The 20,466-nt window shown below is 47.2% G+C and overlaps 1 protein-coding gene across 2 annotated transcripts in view; it reads left to right on the forward strand.

Annotated features, from left to right (window-relative positions):
• prdm4 (PR domain containing 4) overlaps positions 1-20,466 on the forward strand; it is a 42,411-nt gene that overhangs the window by 2,965 nt on the left and 18,980 nt on the right. For both annotated transcript variants that reach the window (XM_078568235.1, XM_078568234.1), the window contains 2 exons: positions 8,984-9,169; positions 17,164-17,961. In XM_078568235.1, the coding sequence (XP_078424361.1) occupies positions 8,984-9,169; positions 17,164-17,961 (984 nt within the window). The remainder of the gene's footprint in view (positions 1-8,983; positions 9,170-17,163; positions 17,962-20,466) is intronic.

Here is a 20,466-nt window from a genome sequence, read left to right on the forward strand (position 1 = left end):
GAAGCACTGAGGTGGCAAGAGCGCAGAATGTACTCTGGGTGGGGGACTTCAATGTCCATCACCAAGAGTGGCTCAGTAGCACCACCACAACTGACTGAGTCCTAAAGATTATAGCTGCTAGACTGGGTCTGGGGCAGGTGGTGAGGGAACCAAAAGAGGGAAAAACATACTTGACCTCATCCTGCCGCAGATGCATCTGTCCATGACAGTATCAGTAGGAGTGACCACTACACAGTTCTTGTGGAGACAAAGTCCTGTCTTCACATTGAGGATATCCTCCATCGTCTTGTGTGGTACTACCGTTGTGCTAAATGTGCTAGATTTTGAACAGATTTAGCAACTTAAGATTGGGCATCCATGAGTTGCAGTGGGCCATTAGCAGCAGCAGCAGAGTTGTACTCGAGCACAATCTGTAACCTCATGGCCCGATCATATCCCCCACTGTACCATTATCATCAAGCCAGGGGATCAACTCTGGTTCAATGAAGAGTGCTGTAGGGCATGCCAGGTGCAGCACCAGGCATACCTATAAATGAGGTGTCAACCTGGTGAAGCTACAAAACAGGACTACTTGCATGCCAAACAGCATAAGCAGCAAGTAATAGACAGAGCTAAGCGTTTCCACTACCAGTGGATCAGACCTAAGTTCTACAGTCCTGCCACATCCAGTCGTGAATGTACAATTAAACAACTCACTGGAGGAGAAGGCTCCACAACTATCCCCATCCTCAATGATGGAGGAGCCCAGCACATCAGTGCAAAAGAAGTATTTGCAACAATCTTGTTGAGTGGATGATCCATCTCGGTCTCCTTCAGAGGTCCCCGACCAGACGCCAGTCTTCAGCCAATTTGATTTACGCCGCGTGATATCAAGAAACGGCTGAAGGCACTGGATACTGCAAAGGCCATGGGGCCTGACAATATTCCTGAATACAATAGACTGAAGGCTTGTGGTCCAGAACTCGCCGCGCTCCTAGCCAAGCTGGTCCAGTACAGCTACAACACTGGCATCTGCCTGGCAATGTGGAAAATAGCCCAGGTATTTACACACAAATCATGACAAATCAAACCTGGCCAATTACAGCCCCATCAGTCTACTCTTGCTCATAAGTAAAATGATGGATGGGGTCATCAACAGTTCTATCAAGCGGCACTTGCTTAGCAATAACCTGCTCAATGATACTCAGTTTGGGTTCTGCCAAGTTCATTCAGCTTCTGACCTCATTACAGCCTTACTTCAAACATGGACAAAAGAGCTGAACTCCAGAGGTGAGGTGAGAGTGACTGCCCTTGACATCAAGGCAGCATTTGACCAAGTGTGGCATCAAGGAGCCCTAGCAAAACTGGTGTCAATGGGAATCAGGGGGAAAACTCTCTGCTGTTTGGAGTCATACCTAGCACAAAGGAAGATGGCTGTGGCTGTTGGAGGTCAATTATCTCAGTTCCAGGACATCACTGCAGGAGTTCCTCAGGGTAGTGTCCTAGGCCCAACCATCTTCAGCTGCTTCATCAATGATCTACTTTCCATCATAAGGTCAGAAGTAAGAATGTTTGCTGATGTTTGCACAATGTTCACCATTCACGACTCCTCGGATACTGAAGCAGTCTGTGTCTAAATGCAGCAAGACCTGGACAATATCCAGGCTTGGGCGGACAAGTGGCAAGTAACATTCGCACCATGCAAGTGCCAGGCAACGACTATCTCCAACAAGAGAGAATCTAACCATCGCCCCTTGACATTCAATTGCATTGCCATCACTGAATCCCCCACTATCAACATCCTGGGGATTACCATTGACCAGAAACTGAACTGGATGAGCCATATAAATACTGTGGCTACAAGAGCAGGTCAGAGGCTAGGAATCCTGAGACGAGGAACTCACCTCCTGACTCCCACCATCTCCAAGTCAGGAGTGTGATGAAATACTCTCCTCTTGCCTGGATGAGTGCTGCTCCAACAACACTTAAGCTTGACACCATCCGGGACAAAGCAGCTCACTTGACTGGCACCCCATCCACTAACATTTATTCCCTCCACCACCGACCAAGAGTAGCAGCAGTGTGTATCATCTACAAAATGCACTGCAGAAACTTAACAAAGTTCCATAGGCAGCACCTTCCAAACCCATGACTGCTACCAATAAGGAGGACAAGGGCAGCAGATACATGGGAATACCACCAACTGGAAGCTCCCCTCAAAGTCACTCACCATCCTGACTTGGAAATATATCGCCGTTCCTTCACTGTCGCTGGGTCAAAATCCTGGAAATTCCTCCCTAACAGCACTGTGGGTGTACCTACACCACATGGACTGCAGTGGTTCAAGAAGGCAGCTCACCACCACCTTCTCGAAGACAATTAGGGATGGGCAATAATGCGCACATCCCGTTTAAAAAAAAAGGCCCGCAAATGATAATCTTCAGACATTCAAGAGCCACAGGGCACTGAGAACCTTTACAGACACATTTTTGTTACTGTCGCTTCTGTGAGGAAACTGTCAGCTTTTTCCTCTTTTCCAGGCTTCCTTCACACACAATTCAGATTGTAGTAAAATCAAATCTGCTTCACTGACACACATCAGAGCTAGCACAAGATCACTGCTTAACTGACTTTGGCAGCCTTGCTCTTCCAATGTAGAAAATCAGTCGAGATTTTAAAAAAAAAGTTTGATTTTTACCTGAAAAAAAAGTTGTAACCACCTACTCAGCAACAAATTTGAATCAGAATACCTGTATCTCAATACAGCTTCTTGAATTCCTGTTCTATATTAAACTGTTTCCCCCCTTCCCAGACAGAGGCCATAAGTTGGAGGGTCAGCAGCAAGAAGGTGGGTTTGGGAGCTGGAGAAAATGGCGCTGAAGGTCATATGGCCCTACTTAAAACCAGCGGGAAACTATGAAAAAACTTGCGATGGTGCTAAATCGTTGACCTTAACCCTCCTCCTTCCCTCCTCCCAATGTTGCTGCCTGCTCTCTGGTTCTCTCCCTCTGTGAAGCTGTTGGTGGCCAAGGCTGCACCTGGCTGTTTGCTTCCGTCCAATGCGTGATTTAATGAGTTTAATAGCGCAAGGAATGAGCAGCACTGCGCGTGTCAAAGAGCTGCAAAGAGCATGTGAGCCGAGATTTGGCTGTTCTATGATCTTAAACTTATTTGCGAGTTTGTAACAATTTTGCCTGTAAAATCAATGAGCCATAGGTGCTCTCGGTAATTTTATTTGCATTTGGATTAGGCTTTTATTGAAACCTCAGCTGAAGTTTCATGATGCCTCAGAATGCTTCTTTCTCGAGATCTTGCTGTCCAAATACATTGTGCCTCAGTATTAGATCTGGAGTGCAGATTTTACTAGGAGAATGTCTCTGACATTCAGTGGGACCAAAGAACTATATAAATGTAGGCAGTTATTTGTTCAATTTGAAATTAAAACGTAAGGTAGCCCCATCATTCCCCATTGTGGAATGTGTATCTTTGTCTCACATTGGCACACCAACAACCCATTTGAAAAAAGGGAATGGGCCAAATATCAGCCATGTGCCTTGGAGATAACTTCCGTTGAGAATTGTTTGACAACAGGTCCTAGTAGTGCCAAAGTGGAGTACAAAGAATAGTGTGTTACTCCCATGGCTCCATTTCAGCAATTTGTTGGGAAGCTCTGAGAATTGCAAGCATTACTAAAGCTTGAGTTGCAAAATGGCCATGGAGAGTCACTTTAAAAAGATTATTATCTCAGGGCTGGGTTTGAGGTTATTTAATGCTATGTAGGAATCTCATATAGCATTTGTGTTGGGGAGGGGGTTTCATGAGTGGTGGGTGTAAAATTCTCTCAGATCCCTGGGACTTGGGAATTGCCTAGTCAATTTAGCCCAGGGACCAGAAACAGCAACAACTTTTTGTATTTATGTAGCACCTTTAACATAATAAACGCCCCAGAGCACTTCACAGGAGCATTATGAAGTAAAATTTGACACAACCATGTAAAGAGATATTAAGGCAGATGACCAAAAGCTTGGTCAAAGAGGTAGGTTTTAAGGAATGTCTTAAAGGAGGAAAGAGAGGTAAAGAGACGGCGAGGTTTAGGGAGGGAATTCCACAGTTTAGGGCTTAGGGTGGGATGCTCAAGAGACCAGTATTAGAGGAGCACAGATACTTCTGGGGTTGTAAGACTGGTGGAGATTACAGAGAAAGGGAGAGGCCAGGCCACAGAAGAATTTGAAAATAAAAATTGAGGCGTTGCTAACCAAGACCAATGTAGTTCAGTGAGCACAGGGCTAATGGGTGAACTAGACTTTGTACAAGTTAGTCCAGGCACAGAGTTTTGGATGACCTAGAGTTTACGGAGGGTAGAATTTTGGCGGCCAGCCCAGGTGCGTTGTTGCAAGTCTAGATGTAACAAAAGCATGGATGAGAGTTTCAGCAGCAGATAAGCTGAGGCAATGTTGGACATTGTTAAGGGGGTGGAAACGTTTGGTCTTAGAGATGAGTGAATATGTAGTCAGAAGCTCACCTCAGGGTCAAATATGACACCATGGTATCAACAAACCAAGTCTGGTTCAGTCTTAGACTGTTGCTAGTGACAGGGATGGAGTCAGTGCCTAGGGAACAGAGTTTATGGCAGATACCAAAGACAATGGCTTTGGTCACAATCACTATTCAAGGAGTAAGGGAGACAGAAAGCAGGAAACTATAGGCCAGTTAGTTTAACATCTGTCATTGGAAAAATGCTAGAATCCATTATTAAGGAGGTAGTAGGAGGACATTTTGAAAAAAAATACTATCAGGCAACATCAACATGGTTTTGTGAAAGGGAAATTGTGTTTGACATATTGGAGTCCTTTGAGAATGTAACAAGTGGGGTGGATCAAGGGGAACCAGTAGGTGTCGTGTATTTGGATTTTCAAAAAGCATAAGGAGACACATAAAAGGTTACTGCACAAGATGAGAACTCATGGTGTTGGGGGTAATATATTAATGTAGATAGAGGACTGGCTAACTAACAGGAAACAGTCGGGATAAATGGGTAATTTTCAACTTGACAACTGTTAACTAGTGGAGTGCCGCAGGGATCAGTGCTGGGACCGCAACTATTTACAATCTATATTCATGACTTTGAAGAGACCGACTGTCTTGTAGCCAAATTTGCTGATGATAAAGCATACAGTATTCTAGGCGTCATTAATAGGGACATAGAGTACAAGAGCAGGTGAACTTATATAAGACACTGGTTAGACCTCAGCTGGAGTATTCTGTACAGTTCTGGGCACCACACTATAGGAAGGATGTGAATGCAGTGGAGAGTGCAGAAGAGATCTCTGAGAATGGTTGCAGAGACTTTAGTTATGAGGAAAGATTGGAGAAGTTGGGACTGTTCTCCTTGGAGAGGAGAAGGCTAAGTGACTTGATAGAAGTTTTCAAATCATGAGGGGTCTGGACAGAGTAGATAGGGAGAAATAGTTCCCGCTCATAAATGGATCGAGAACCAGAGAGCACAGTTTTAAAGTGTTTTGCAAAAGAAGCAAATGCGAGATGAGAAAAAACTTTTCCACACAGCAAGTCATTAGGGTTTGGCATGCACTGCCTGGAAGTGTGGTGGAGACAGGTTCAATTGAGGCATTCAAGAGGGCATTGGATGATTATTTAAATAGAAACAATGTGCAGGGTTATGGGGAAAAGGCAGGAGATTGGCATTAAGTTAAAATGCACAGAGCACCGTGCAGACATGATGGGCCAAATGGCCTCCTTCTACACTGGAACAATTCTGTGACTCTGTGATACAACAATAGGTAGGAAAGCAAGTTCTGAGGAGGATTGAGGGGGAGAAGTTGTGAGTAAGTCTGCAAAAGGGATATAGGTAGGTTAAGTGAGTGGGCAAAAATTTGGCAGATGGAGTATAACGTGGGAAAATGTGAGATTATCCACTTTGGCAGGAAGAATAGAAAAGCAGAATATTATTCAAATGGAGAGAGACAGCACAATGTTGCACTTCAGAGGGATCTGGGTGTCCTTGTACATGAATCACAAAATCTTAGCATGCAAGTAGAGCAAGTAATTAGGATGGTAAATGGAATATTGGCATTTTTTGCAAGACGGATGGAATATGAAAGTTGGGGAGTCATGCTACAACTGTACAGGGCATTGGTGAGACCGCACCTGGAGTACTGGAGTTTGGTCTCCTTGTTTAATTGGATTGCACTGGAAGCAGCTCAGAGAAGGTTCGCTAGGCTGATTCCTGACATGAAGGGATTGTCTTATGAAGAAAGATTGAGCAGCTTGGGCCTACATTCATTGGAGCTTAGAAGAATGAGAGGTGATCTTATTGAAACATATAAGATTCTGAGGGTGCTTGACAGAGTAGACGCTGAAAGGACCTTTCCTCTCGTGGGTAATCTAGATCTAGGGGACATAGTTTCAAAATAAGGGTCTCCCATTTAAGATGGAGATGAGGAGGAATTTTTCTCAAAGGATCGTTAATCTTTAGAATTCTCTTCCATAGAGAGCAGTGGAGGCTGGGTCATTGAATATCTTTGAGGCTGAGTTAGATTTTTGATCTACAAGGAAATCGGGGGTTATCGGGGCAGGCAGGGGAAAGTGGAATTCAGGCCACAGTCAGATCAGCCATTATCTTATGAATGATGGAGCAGGCTCGATGGGTCAAATGGCCTTCTCCTCCTGCTATTTCTTATGATCTTCCCAATGTTGGTCCAGATGGACAATGGTGGAGAGGAGGGATGGTTTAAATTTGTCACAGTCACGTAAGACTTCATTTGTGATTTTGATATGCCCTGTTCCAATGCTGTGGCTGGGTAGAAACCTGATTGGAGGAATTCAAACTTGGAGTTCTGGAAAAGATGAGCATGGATTTGGGAGGTGACAACACTTTCAAGAACTTTGAGAAGGAAAGGGAGGTTGGAGATGGGACAGTTGTTTGCAAGGACAGAGGGGTCAATGGTTTTTTTGAGGTGGGAGTGATGACAGCACATTTGAAGGAGTGTGGTTTGGTGGGCATTAACAATACCTGCTGACATGGAGCCAGGAAGGGAAGTTGGGTCAGCAGTTTAGTGGGAATGGAGTCGAGGGAGCAGGAGGTATGTCATGGACAAGATGAGTTCAGATAGGGCACAAGGGGAGAAACTAGAGAAAGGTGCTAGGGTTAGGGCAGGGCAGAACCTTAGAGGAAGTTTGGCCCAGTGGGTTAGAGTAAGGGAGGGAAGTGACAGAGGCAGCTGATTGATGCTCGTGAGGTCCTCGCAATTGTTGTTGGAGGTGAGAGTTTTCATTCTTTCATGGGATGTGGGCATCACTGTCAAGGCCAGCATTTCTTTCTCATCCCTAATTGCCCTTGAACTGAGTGGCTTGCTAGGCCATTTCAGAGGGCAGTTAAGAGTCAACCACATTGCTGTGGAGGCTGGAGTCACATGTAGGCCAGGTAAGGATAGCAAATTTCCTTCCCTAAAGGGACAATAGTGAACTAGATGGGTTTTTACAACAATTGATAGTTTCACAGCCATTATTACTGAGACGAGCATTATATTCCAAATTTATTACCAGAATCCAAATCCACCAGCTGCCATGGCCCCCACAGCATTAGCCTGAGTCTCCAGATTACTAGTCCAGTGACAATACCACTACGCCATCACCTCTGTGATGTGGAGGAGACTGGAATATTGAGCTGTTTTGGCAGATGAGAGCAGGATTCGATAGTGTTTTATATGATCCAGCTGCATCTGATGGTGAATCGCTAAACCAGTTGTCTGCCATATTCTTTCAAGTTTGCAACATTTGGACTTAGGTGAGCGGAGATGAGGGCTGCAGCAGGGCGAATGTCCAGCGTGAGACAAAGTGATGTTGATGGAGACATCAGAGGTGGAGGTGAAGTTGGGGTTAAGCTGACTTGTGAGCTGCAGGTGAGAGGAAGGCCAAAGGCTAGATAGTTGCGATTTTGAAGTTCAGTTGTTATTGAATTGGAAGAGAGTTTTCTCCAGAGACAGAAGAAAGTAGGGTTGGGAGGGGGAAGGGGGATGTGGGTGGAGAACAATACACGGAAGTGATCACAGATGGCCTTGTCTGTGATTGATACGATGAGAGTAGTGAGGTTGCTTGAGATGACAAGGTCAGGAGGGTAGCAATGAATTTAGGTTGGGAAACATCTTTGAGGGAGAGATTAAGGGAGGATAAGAGGGCAGTGAACTCAGGAGAGAAAGCTGATGAATTGAGATGGAGGTTGAAATGACGAGATTGAGAAGTCACTTGGCGCAGAGGCTTATGGAGGAAAGCAATGAAGAAATGTCACTGAGAAACTTGGCGTGGCACTTTGTGGGCAGTAGAGAATGAGGATTTTAAATGAGCAGCAAGAAGCGTGGAACAGGGTGAGACACTTGAAGAGAAAGAGCTAGAGGAGTAAGGGGACAGACCGAGTTGTGATTGGGTAATTAGAGTAAGTGGTAAGTGAACAATAAACAACATTTGAAGAAACACGGAACACTAACCCAGAAGTCAGTAGGTAATTTGATTTTCTCGGGTTTCATGATCTATCAAGTTTTGATGCATTGTAATCAGGGTGCTTTGTCTTCTGAGTAATTTTAGTGTCAAGCAATTGCTGAAAGATTCATGCAATGTCACACTGCTGTAAATAATTCATACCTGTATGGTGTGAAATCTTAATCAGGGTCAATAATTTGCAGTAACTGAACATGCCAAATTCAGTTTTATTTTTGTAACATAGGGTTTGGCAGTTTTACCGGCATTTAAGGATCTAATTCTGCGATTCCACCCTCCTTTCCACCAAAATTAGCAGCCTTGATGATAATGTACTATTGCAGATAGTGTGCATTTTCTGTTGACAAGGATAGTGTTTTGTGATGGTTACTGGAAGGGTTAGCAGTTAGCCTGTGCTTATTCAAGCAAAACACACTGTACTGTGCAGTATATTTGGAAAGCATTTAGTATTTGTTTGCTTATTTTAATTAATTTCTTGCTGTTTAAACTGCAGGAATGCCAGTGGCAATACCGAATCTTAGTCCTTCTTTAGGCTCCCTCCCGTCAGCCCTTTCATTAATGCTTCCAATGAGCATTGGAGAACGTGGAGTAATGTGCAGCATTCCGGAGCGAAATTATACTTTACCCCCTCCTCCGTATTCACACCTGGAGAACAGCTACTTTCGGCACATTCTACCAGGTAAGTAAAGACTTGGCAACAGAAGGTAAACATGTTGTGTTTGCTTTCTTCTAAACATCATGCCAGAAATGTACTGTGTATTCCAACAATTGCCAGACTCATGTGCTTCCCAGTGCCTCTTGTCTGTCAGTCCTGGTCCCCCATGTGCTCCATGTCTAACAGTGCTGTTTCCTCCAGGTGCCTCTGAGCTGCCTGCCATGATCCCTTGTATGACTGTTTGTCTCTGTTACTTCCTCTGTTAGCCATTTATCTGTCTTTACCGCTGCCTTCACATTACGATCATGTGTCTGTGCTGCCTTCACATTCCCTGTGTCTGTGCTGTTTCCTTCACATTCCCTGTGTCTGTGCTGTTTCCTTCACATTCCCTGTGTCTGTGCTGTTTCCTTCACATTCCCTGTGTCTGTGCTGTTTCCTTCACATTCCCTGTGTCTGTGCTGTTTCCTTCACATTCCCTGTGTCTGTGCTGCTTCCTTCACATTCCCTGTGTCTGTGCTGCTTCCTTCACGCTCCCTGTGTCTGTGCTGCTTCCTTCACATTCCCTGTGTCTGTGCTGCTTCCTTCACATTCCCTGTGTCTGTGCTGCTTCCTTCACATTCCCTGTGTCTGTGCTGCTTCCTTCACATTCCCTGTGTCTGTGCTGCTTCCTTCACATTCCCTGTGTCTGTGCTGCTTCCTTCACATTCCCTGTGTCTGTGCTGCTTCCTTCACATTCCCTGTGTCTGTGCTGCTTCCTTCACATTCCCTGTGTCTGTGCTGCTTCCTTCACATTCCCTGTGTCTGTGCTGCTTCCTTCACATTCCCTGTGTCTGTGCTGCTTCCTTCACATTCCCTGTGTCTGTGCTGCCTCCTTCACATTCCCTGTGTCTGTGCTGCTTCCTTCACGTTCCCTGTGTCTGTGCTGCTTCCTTCACGTTCCCTGTGTCTGTGCTGCCTCCTTCACGTTCCCTGTGTCTGTGCTGCCTCCTTCACGTTCCCTGTGTCTGTGCTGCCTCCTTCACGTTCCCTGTGTCTGTGCTGCTTCCTTCACGTTCCCTGTGTCTGTGCTGCCTCCTTCACGTTCCCTGTGTCTGTGCTGCCTCCTTCACGTTCCCTGTGTCTGTGCTGCTTCCTTCACGTTCCCTGTGTCTGTGCTGCCTCCTTCACGTTCCCTGTGTCTGTGCTGCCTCCTTCACGTTCCCTGTGTCTGTGCTGCCTCCTTCACGTTCCCTGTGTCTGTGCTGCCTCCTTCACGTTCCCTGTGTCTGTGCTGCCTCCTTCACGTTCCCTGTGTCTGTGCTGCTTCCTTCACGTTCCCTGTGTCTGTGCTGCCTCCTTCACGTTCCCTGTGTCTGTGCTGCCTCCTTGACGTTCCCTGTGTCTGTGCTGCCTCCTTCACGTTCCCTGTGTCTGTGCTGCCTCCTTCACGTTCCCTGTGTCTGTGCTGTCTCCTTCACGTTCCCTGTGTCTGTGCTGCCTCCTTCACGTTCCCTGTGTCTGTGCTGCCTCCTTCACGTTCCCTGTGTCTGTGCTGCCTCCTTGACGTTCCCTGTGTCTGTGCTGCCTCCTTGACGTTCCCTGTGTCTGTGCTGCCTCCTTGACGTTCCCTGTGTCTGTGCTGCCTCCTTGACGTTCCCTGTGTCTGTGCTGCCTCCTTGACGTTCCCTGTGTCTGTGCTGCCTCCTTGACGTTCCCTGTGTCTGTGCTGCCTCCTTGACGTTCCCTGTGTCTGTGCTGCCTCCTTGACGTTCCCTGTGTCTGTGCTGCCTCCTTGACGTTCCCTGTGTCTGTGCTGCCTCCTTGACGTTCCCTGTGTCTGTGCTGCCTCCTTGACGTTCCCTGTGTCTGTGCTGCCTCCTTGACGTTCCCTGTGTCTGTGCTGCCTCCTTCACGTTCCCTGCGTCTGTGCTGCTTCCTTCATGTTCCTTTTGTGTGTCTGTGCTGCTTCCTTCACGTTCCTTTTGTGTGTCTGTGCTGCCTCCTCTGCACAGTTATTTGCGCTTTTAGTGAGTCCATTCCAATTTCTTTCCCGTTCAGATGTGTGACTGACTTACTGACCTGCTGTGCATCTTCATATGTAATTGCAATACATTGACTTGCTTTTCTTTCTCACCATGGTGTTTTTATAATTGAATATCTTTTGGTGAATATACTCTAGAGCAGCTGCAGCCCTTTTTGTTATTGTTGATGATAGTTACTACTTTGTTTTCAATTCCTAGTCTCTAAGCTAAACACAATTCCTCCAATGGAAAAACAAGCTGACTACCTGTTCCTGTGTCTCATTAATACTATTTTTTTTTTTGTAAAAATATACTTTATTCATAAAAAATCTTCAATCACATTCAAAACCATTTCAAAAACAACATTACAAGGGTACAATCCAGGTTAAACTTTTACAAAATGTATCACCAGGTGCATCAGTACAAACAATATTACAATCATTTACAGCCTTTCATTTTGATCTGTACAGCCCGAGGGGCTCTAAACAGTTCCCAGTCTCTCGGTGCGCTGTGGTAGAAAGGTCTTAGACAGCGACCCTTCCCCATTGCGCCTTTGCGGCAGCTGCCCCAAGCTTTAGTGCGTCCCTCAGCACGTAGTCCTGGACTTTGGATTGTGCCAGTCCGCAACAATCGGTCGGGGACAACTCTTTGTGCTGGAAGACCAACAAGTTTCGGGCAGACCAAAGCGCCTCTTTCACCGAGTTGATGATCCTCCAGCTGCAGTCGATGTTTGTCTCGGTGTGTGTCCCTGGGAACAGCCCGTAGAGCACAGAGTCCTGTGTCACAGAACTGCTCGGGATGAACCTCGACAGCAACCACTGCATCTCTCTCCAGACTTTCTTTGCAAAGGCACAATCCACAAGGAGGTGAACAACGGTCTCTTCCCCACCACAGCCACCTCGAGGGCAACGTGCAGAGGGGGTGAGACTCCTGGCGTGTAGGAAGGATCTGACGGGGAGGGCCTTTCTCACCACCAGCCAAGCTACGTCTTGGTGCTTGTTGGAAAGTTCTGGCGATGAGGCATTCTGCCAAATGACTTTGACAGTCTGCTCGGGGAACCATCCCACAGGGTCCACCCTCTCCTTTTCCCTCAGGGCCTCTAGGACGTTACGTGCTGACCACTGCCTGATGGACTTGTGGTCAAAGGTGTTTTTCTGCATAAATTTTTCCACCAGGGACAGGTGGTACGGCACGGTCCAACTACTTGGAGCGTTCCGCGGCAGCGTGGCCAGACCCATCCTTCGCAACACCGGGGACAGGTAGAACCTCAGCACGTAGTGACACTTGGTGTTTGCGTACTGAGGGTCTACGCACCGCTTGATGCAGCCACACACAAAGGTGGCCATCAGTATGAGGGCGATGTTGGGCACGTTTTTTCCCCCTTTATCTAGAGGCTTGTACATCGCGTCCCTGCAGACACGATCCATTTTCGACCTCCAGATAAAGCGGAAGATGGCTCGAGTGATCGCCATCGCGCAGGAGTGTGGAATGGGCCAGACCTGCGCCACGTACAGCAACAGCGAGAGTACCTCACACCTGATGACCAGGTTCTTACCCGCAATGGAGAGGGAGCGTCGCTCCCACATGCCCAGTTTCCTTTTCACCATAGCCACTCGCTCCTTCCAGTTTCTAACGCATGCCCCGGTCCCTCCGAACCATATCCCCAGCACCTTCAGGCCGTCAGCCCTGACAGTGAAGGGGACAAAGGATCGGTCAGCCCAGTTCCCAAAGAACATGGCCTCGCTCTTCCCACGATTTACCTTGGCTCCCGAGGCCAGTTCGAACTGGTCGCAGACGTGCATCAGTCTGCGCACCGACAGCGGATCCGAGCAGAAGACGGCGACGTCGTCCATGTACAGGGAGGCTTTTACCTGAGTGCCTCCACTGCCTGGGATCGTCACTCCTCTTATGCCCGGATCCTTCCTGATGGACTCGGCAAAGGGTTCTATGCAGCACACGAAAAGGACAGGCGAGAGAGGACAGCCCTGCCTGACTCCAGATTTAATCGGAAAGCTATCTGTTTCCCACCCATTGATTGAGACTGCGCTACTGATGTTAGTGTAGAGCAGTTGGATCCAATTTCGAATTCCCTCCCCAAACCCCATTTTGGAGAGCACATCCCCCATGTAGGTGTGCGATATTCTGTCAAAGGCCTTCTCCTGATCCAAGCTGATGAGGCAGGTATCCACACCCCTGTCCTGTACATAGGCAATCGTATCCCTGAGCAGCGCCAGGCTGTCAGAGATCTTCCTGCCTGGCACAGAGCAGGTCTGGTCAGGGTGAATCACCAATTCCAGAGCGGATTTGACCCGGTTGGCGATGACCTTGGACAGAATCTTATAGTCCACATTCAACAGTGAAATGGGTCGCCAATTTCTAATTTCCTCCCTTTCCCCCTTGTGCTTGTAGATGAGGGTGATGATGCCTTTCCTCATGGATTCTGACATGCTGCCGGCCAGGAGCATACTCTCATACACTTCTAGCAGGTCTGGGCCGATCAAGTCCCACAGAGCCGAATACAACTCCGCCGGCAGGCCGTCGCTTCCGGGGGTTTTACTCTTCTCGAAGGACTCGAGGGCCTTAGTCAGTTCGTCAGGAGTTAGCGGTTTGTCTAGGCTCTCCCGCGTACTGTGGTCTAAGACCTCCGTGATAGAGGACAGGAAGGACTGGGAGGCCGTGCTGTCCGTGGGCTTCACGTCATACAGTCCGGCATAAAAGGATTTGCTGATCCTCAGAATGTCGGACCGTGATGACTTTACTGAGCCGTCTTCTTCCTTCAGGCTGCTGATCACAGAGCGCTCTCTGTGTACCTTTTGGAAGAAGAAACGTGAGCACGTCTCATCCTGCTCCACGGAGCGGACTCTGGAACGGAAGATGATCTTGGAGGCCTCCGAGGCAAAGTGCGAGGCTTGCTGGCCCTTCACCTCTTGGAGCTCCTCCTTGATATCGACCCCCATCGACTGCAGCCGGAGCAGATTCTGCATCTTTTCCTGGAGTCGGGACATTTCCCTCTGTTCCTTTCTAGCTTTCTGGGTGCCTTTGCGGATGAAAAACCTCTTGATGCTTCCCTTGATCACTTCCCACCAGTGTGTCAGGGACTCAAAGAGGGGTTTCACGGTTCTCCAACCTTTGTAATCCCTCTTGAGCTCCTCAATGTTCTCTGGGGTCAGCAGTTGCACATTTAGCTTCCATGCCCCCCTGCCCACCCTCAGGTCTTCCTCCAAGTGGCAGTCCGCCAGTAGGAGGCAGTGGTCAGAGAAGAACACCGGCTTGACCTCGGTGGATCTGACTGTGAATGCACGGGACACAAACAGGAAGTCTATCCTGGAACGAATGGACCCGTCTGGCCGCGACCAGGTGTATCTACGCTGCGCTCCGTCTGCAGGGTTGCTGAAGACGTCGTGCAGCTTGGCATCCTTAACTGTTTCCATCAGGGATCTGGACGTAGCGTCCAATCTGCTTCCGGCCCTGCCGGATCGTCCAGCCGCATCGATGATGCAGTTGAAGTCCCCGCCCAGAATGACCGGCCTGGAGGTCGCCAGCAGCAGTGGGAGCTGCTGAAAAACCTCCAGCCGCTCAGCCCCTTGTGCCGGGCCATACACGTTAATTAACCGGAGTGGAGCGTTCTTGTACATTACGTCTGCTACGAGGAGTCGCCCGCCCACCACCTCCTTGACCTCGGAGACGGTGAAGTTGCCTCCCCGCAGCAGAATACCCAGGCCGGAGGAACGAGAGTCGTTTCCGCCCGACCAGATCGATGGCCCGTGGGACCACCATCGTGACCATTGCCTGTAGGAGCTGAGGTGCGGTATCGCACACTCCTGCAGAAACAACAGGTCAGCTTTGACCTTGGCTAGGTAGTCCAAGGTCGCAACACATCGCGTAGTAGATTTAATGCTACGCACATTTATGGATACAATCTTTAAACCCATTTTAAAGCATTTATTCTCCTACCAAACCCACTGTCTCTGAGAGTCCCAGACCTTTAGTCTGCTCCTTCATACCCGTAGTGAGCTCAAATTCCTTCACTTTGGATGGGCTGAGGTAGATCTCCTTGGCCGTGTTCTGCTCCAGTGGCATCTGGAGGTTCACGTAGAGAGCGGGTTTTGAGATGACCTTTGCTGGAGAAGCTTCTCCAAAACTCACCCCCTCTGGGGTGTTGCTGTTCCCGGCTTCCTGGAGCTGGGGTGCGATGATTGCCTCACTGCTCCCAGATTCCAGGGGCTGTGGTGCACTGGCCTCCTCAGGTTGCAGGCAAAGTTGGGGGGCGCTGGTCTCCTTGTTGTCTCCAATTTTCTGGAGCTCGGGTGTCTCGTCCTCCAACGCCCTGGAGCTTTGCCGCCTCTTCTGTCGGTGCCGCTCTGGCACTTCATCATCCGAAGAGCTGCTGCCCTTGTCATCCGTGTCGGATGGGAGACGCCTCTTGCCGCTTCTCTGGGAAACGCCTTTGCTTCTTCTTCGCTCCCTCTTACTTTTCTTGTTCTTCACCGTCCGCCACTCCCCCTGCTGCTTTTCCACTGCTGCCTCCTCCTCCATTGATTCCTGAGGACTGGGAGGTTCAGGGGGTAGTGCTGTTGATTGGCTCTCTGTTGCCTCAATCTCTTTCTCCACCTTGTCTCTCTCTGTGTCCTCCTTTGTCCCGTTGAGCTCCCTGGGGGCCTTGGTGGTTGGAGTGACACGGAACCTTTCTTCTGCTTCCCCCTGGTCGGCTTTGGCTGCCTGTGCGTAAGTACGGCAGCGTTTGGGGCAGGTCCTGTAGAGGTGACTTGCCTCGCCACACAGGTTGCAGCACTTGGCCTGTTTGCAGTCTTTTGTCTGGTGCCCTTCCTGTTTGCAGATCTTGCAGAGGGAGGCGCTGCAGTTGGCCGCCACATGACCAGCCTTGCCGCATGAGCGACAATGCTTGGGTTGCCCAGCGTAGACCAGGTAGCCACGGTTTCCCCCGATAGCGAAACTGGAGGGAGGGTGGAAAATGGCTCCCTTACCATCGGTCTTTAGCGTGACCTTAAACAGGCGTTTGCCTGTCCAGATCCCCAAGTCGTCTCGAATCTCGGTGCCGCTCCCCACCTTATCGAAGTACCTGGTGAGGAAGGTGACCACGTCGGCGACAGGGACGAAGGGGTTGTACACATGCACCATCACCTCACGTTCCCGTTGCAACGGCAGAGAAAAGTGCGGCTCCGCCGTCAGGATCTTCATCTCCGGCAGGTCTCTCTTCTCCTCGAACACCCTCAGGAGCCGGACGCAGTCTGCCACTCGCTTGAACGTGACGTCAAAATAACCACCTTTGCGGGAGTCGTGCAGGGTGAAGATCTCCGTAGCTTGGAAGCCGCACGCCTTCAACAGGATCCTCCTGGTGAAGAAGCCCCGATCCATAGGTGATCCTCCTTCGTCGCTGTGGTTCACCGTGACTCGGACGGTGATAGGTAACCCACGGTATGGATTCGGATTGCGATTGGTTATCGCCCTTCCATCCCGACCTTGCCTTGGCAGGACCATGGTGTCGCCCCTGCAACACTACACTTGATCTTAGCCATACTATTGTATAATTGGCTGCCATGAGGGCTGTAACAGCAGTCTGGCAGGACCTCAATCCCATGGGGAAGGCTTGGACTTCACAGGTCACATCTTTATGATGGTAGTACAGAAATTGAGAATGCACTGTCCAGAGACAGTCTGTTATATCTCTGAATGCCTTGAAAGCTCTAGCAAGCTAGGTCACTGGTCTTTTTGTAATGTGTAATGTTATTTCCAAGAAATGTATCTGATTTTTAAGTATTCTTCAAAGTACTTGCATAACTTTTGGGTACATGAACAACAAAAAATTCAATTCCTTTTCCACTTCGCATGTTCACGTTCCCAGATGAAAAATTTTGTTTCTACCCAAGAAATGGTGGTTTTTCTCCCCATTCTACTCTTTTTCCTTCTTGTACTTTGCATCGATAATGAAGAGTAATGATTTGATATGAAGTAATGTTTCTTACTTTGTCACTGATTTACATTTGTTGTTTCCTGCAGGTATTTTGTCTTACTTGGCTGACAGACCACCTCCACAGTACATCCATTCCAGTGCTATCAGTGTGGATGGCAGCCCTGCACTGCCCGTTTCTAACAGCCAGCCTACCCTTGATCATTATGAACCTAGTGGTGCAGTGGGTTTGGAGTCCAGCATTGTATCCATAGACTCGAGACAAGTAGGCACTCACGACTCTCAGAATCTGCATCAGAGCAACAACCAAGATGTCCCGTTGGATGCTAACATCTCCATGCAAACGGTTTCTCGTGTAAATAGTCCCATCTCTACGGAAGGGATGAGTGAAAATTTGACCATGAATGGTGTCACAGGAGAGCCACAAGCATTGCCCTCTGGCTCCAGAAACCATGAAACAATTACTGTGGACTCTGTGGGGAATAATTTGGAAGCAGAGGCAGTAGTAGGGCAGAACACAGTGATTCCAATTCACGCTAACGCAATAGAGTTGCCAGTTGTCATGGAACCAGAACCAATGACTGGTCGAGTAAATAACATGCCGGAGAATTCTTTGAGTGAGTCCATCCATGCTGCTGCAATGAACTCAAATCCAGTAGGAGTGGCACTTTCTTCCTCTCACTCACTGCCTTCACTTGAGCCAGTGTCTCTTCATGGGTCCAGCGTGGGACTGGACACAGTCTCTGTTTCGACCATTACAACAGAGGTCTCTATGAGTACCAATCGGGTGGACGGTTCCTCAGAAAACCTTTCATTTGTGGCAGGATCTCTGCAGATGGAGGAATCCAGTTCCAACAAAGAAAATCTTACAGATTCCTTTACAATCTGTGAGTAATATTATTTGTTAACATTAGTGTTTGTAGAATGAAATCTTCATTCAGTTTCAAGTCTTGAAGACAATAATGCCTCTTTTTTTTTAACACATCTGCCTGGCTGATCTACTCTAAGGATTTATGGATAAAAGCAGCTCATTTCAGCCATTTTCTAGTGTCAGCTTGGTCCAGTAGTATCAATTTTGCCTCTGAGTTAGAAAGTCTTGGGTTGACTGGAGGAACATCATATAAGGCTGACATATTGCTGAAAGAAGAGACATGCTGTTGAAGCTTTTTGACTTGCATTCATCAGGACGGACACAAGAATACCAATTTTCAAGGGGACCAACAATTTATACTGTGTGAGAAAAGGGTGCTGATTGCGTGGCAATCAGGGGGCATTCTCCATTGCAACACCTTGACCAATCAGAGTCAATTTGACTTTTTTGAATTTAAACAAAAGCTTGGGGGAATAACTTGATAAAGCTTCTACAGCAGGTCTTTTTTCCAGCAAAACTCAAGTTCTGCACTACCAAGTGACCATAAGCTTGACACTGCTCTACAATACTAAGACGATACTTAATTGTCAGAGGTGACATCTATTAGATGATAGGCCATTTGCCTGTTGACATGCAAGTAAAAGATCCCATGGCGCCATTAAAAAAATAGGTCAGGGGAGTTCTTCTGATGTTCTGGCCAATAATCATCCCTCTTATGTTCACTACCAAGCATTAACTGGTTATTTATCTCATCGGCTGCTGTATTTGTCTACAGTACAGCTGTGAGAACAGTTTTAAAGTAATTTATTGACTGAAATACTTTGGGATATTCTGAGGACATGAAAGATACCATATATTCTTGTTTCTTTCTGTCTCACCAATTTTTTCCTCTTCTCACCACCTATGGTGTTGACCTCTTGTGGTTCACTGGGTGCTGGAAGTCTTCCATTTCCAAATTATATACGAGCTGTTAATATCACCTCCTGCCTCATCCAACTTCCATAAGTTTTCTGGAACAAATGATTGGAGAAGGTGGGTAGTGGTAATAATATACTCATCAAGAAATGTTAGTACTGGGGAATGGAACATTATTTTTCTTTTTACAGATGGTGTTCACATCCAGTTCTCCAAGGTGAGGCACATCATGGATACAGATGCATGTCTGCACTGTCCAAACACACTACCTTATAATTCCTGACTCACAAGTGTACTCCCTAACATAATACTTACATGTTTTTGGCCTCAACCAATCAGAGTCAACTTGCCTTTATGAATTTAAACAAAAGTAATCTTTTTGGCCTCTCAATAATCATGCTAATTTGTGTTGAATTATGAAGTATCTATTGTCAGATTGAAGCTGCCCAAAAGTTCTATCTGGGACCCTTAAGAAGTGGATATTTTCATCTTATTAGCCCATGCTGGATTCCAACATGGTTCACACAGACAACAGGATATTGTTGAACCCACTACACCAGTCTTAATATTTTCCTTGTAATTTAAGTGGTAGTTGAAATCACACATTATGTTCCTGTTTGGTACCTTGTAGTCTAGTATTTACATTGATGGGGTTCATCCTTTGATGACAAAAACAGAATTACCTGGAAAAACTCAGCAGGTCTGGCAGCATCGGCGGAGAAGAAAAGAGTTGACGTTTCGAGTCCTCACGACCCTTCAGCAGAACTGCTGAAGGGTCATGAGGACTCGAAACGTCAACTCTTTTCTTCTCCGCCGATGCTGCCAGACCTGCTGAGTTTTTCCAGGTAATTCTGTTTTTGTTTTGGATTTCCAGCATCCGCAGTAGTTTTTTGTTTTGATCCTTTGATGGTTTGTTTTATTTCAACTTTTTTTTTAAAAAAAAAACTTTATTCATAAAATATCTGAAAGAACATTACAAAACATTTCAAAATGGCCATCACAAAAAGTGCAATCATATTAAAGTTTTCCACATAGATCATGAGGTGCTTCGATACAATCAATGAACATTACAAACATTTCAACATGGTCATTACAGTCAGACAGTGCAATGGTATTCAGGTTATCTACATAGATCATGTTGCACTCTGAGGTGCTTCAAAACAATTGTGATACATTTAGTATTCACTGCGTACATTCAATATGAGTCATATAGCCCAAGGGGTACAATTCCCAGCCTTTCGGTGCACTATGACAGAAAGGTCTTAGGCAGCAACCTTTCCCCATTGCGCCTTTGTGGCGGCTGCCCCAAGCTTTAGTGCGTCCCTCAGCACGTAGACCTGGACCTTGGGATGTGCCAGTCTGCAACTCGGTCGGGAACAGCTCTTTGCACTGGAAGACCAACTTCAAGAAATATGAAATTCATTAGTTTATATAGCTAACCCAGTAGCCAACAAAGTGATGTTCTCAATAAGTGTCCCAGACTGGCAGCTCATAGTCATGGTACCCATGTCCCCGTTGCATGCAATCTTGTTTTAAATTTGGATATGTTTAATCAATGGCAGCAAATATTTTCTAATAATACTTCAGCTGCTTTTATGTTACAACT

The sequence above is a fragment of the Cetorhinus maximus genome, chromosome 22 (assembly GCF_964194155.1).
Source record: "Cetorhinus maximus chromosome 22, sCetMax3.hap1.1, whole genome shotgun sequence".
Classification (NCBI taxonomy): Eukaryota; Metazoa; Chordata; class Chondrichthyes; order Lamniformes; family Cetorhinidae; genus Cetorhinus; species Cetorhinus maximus.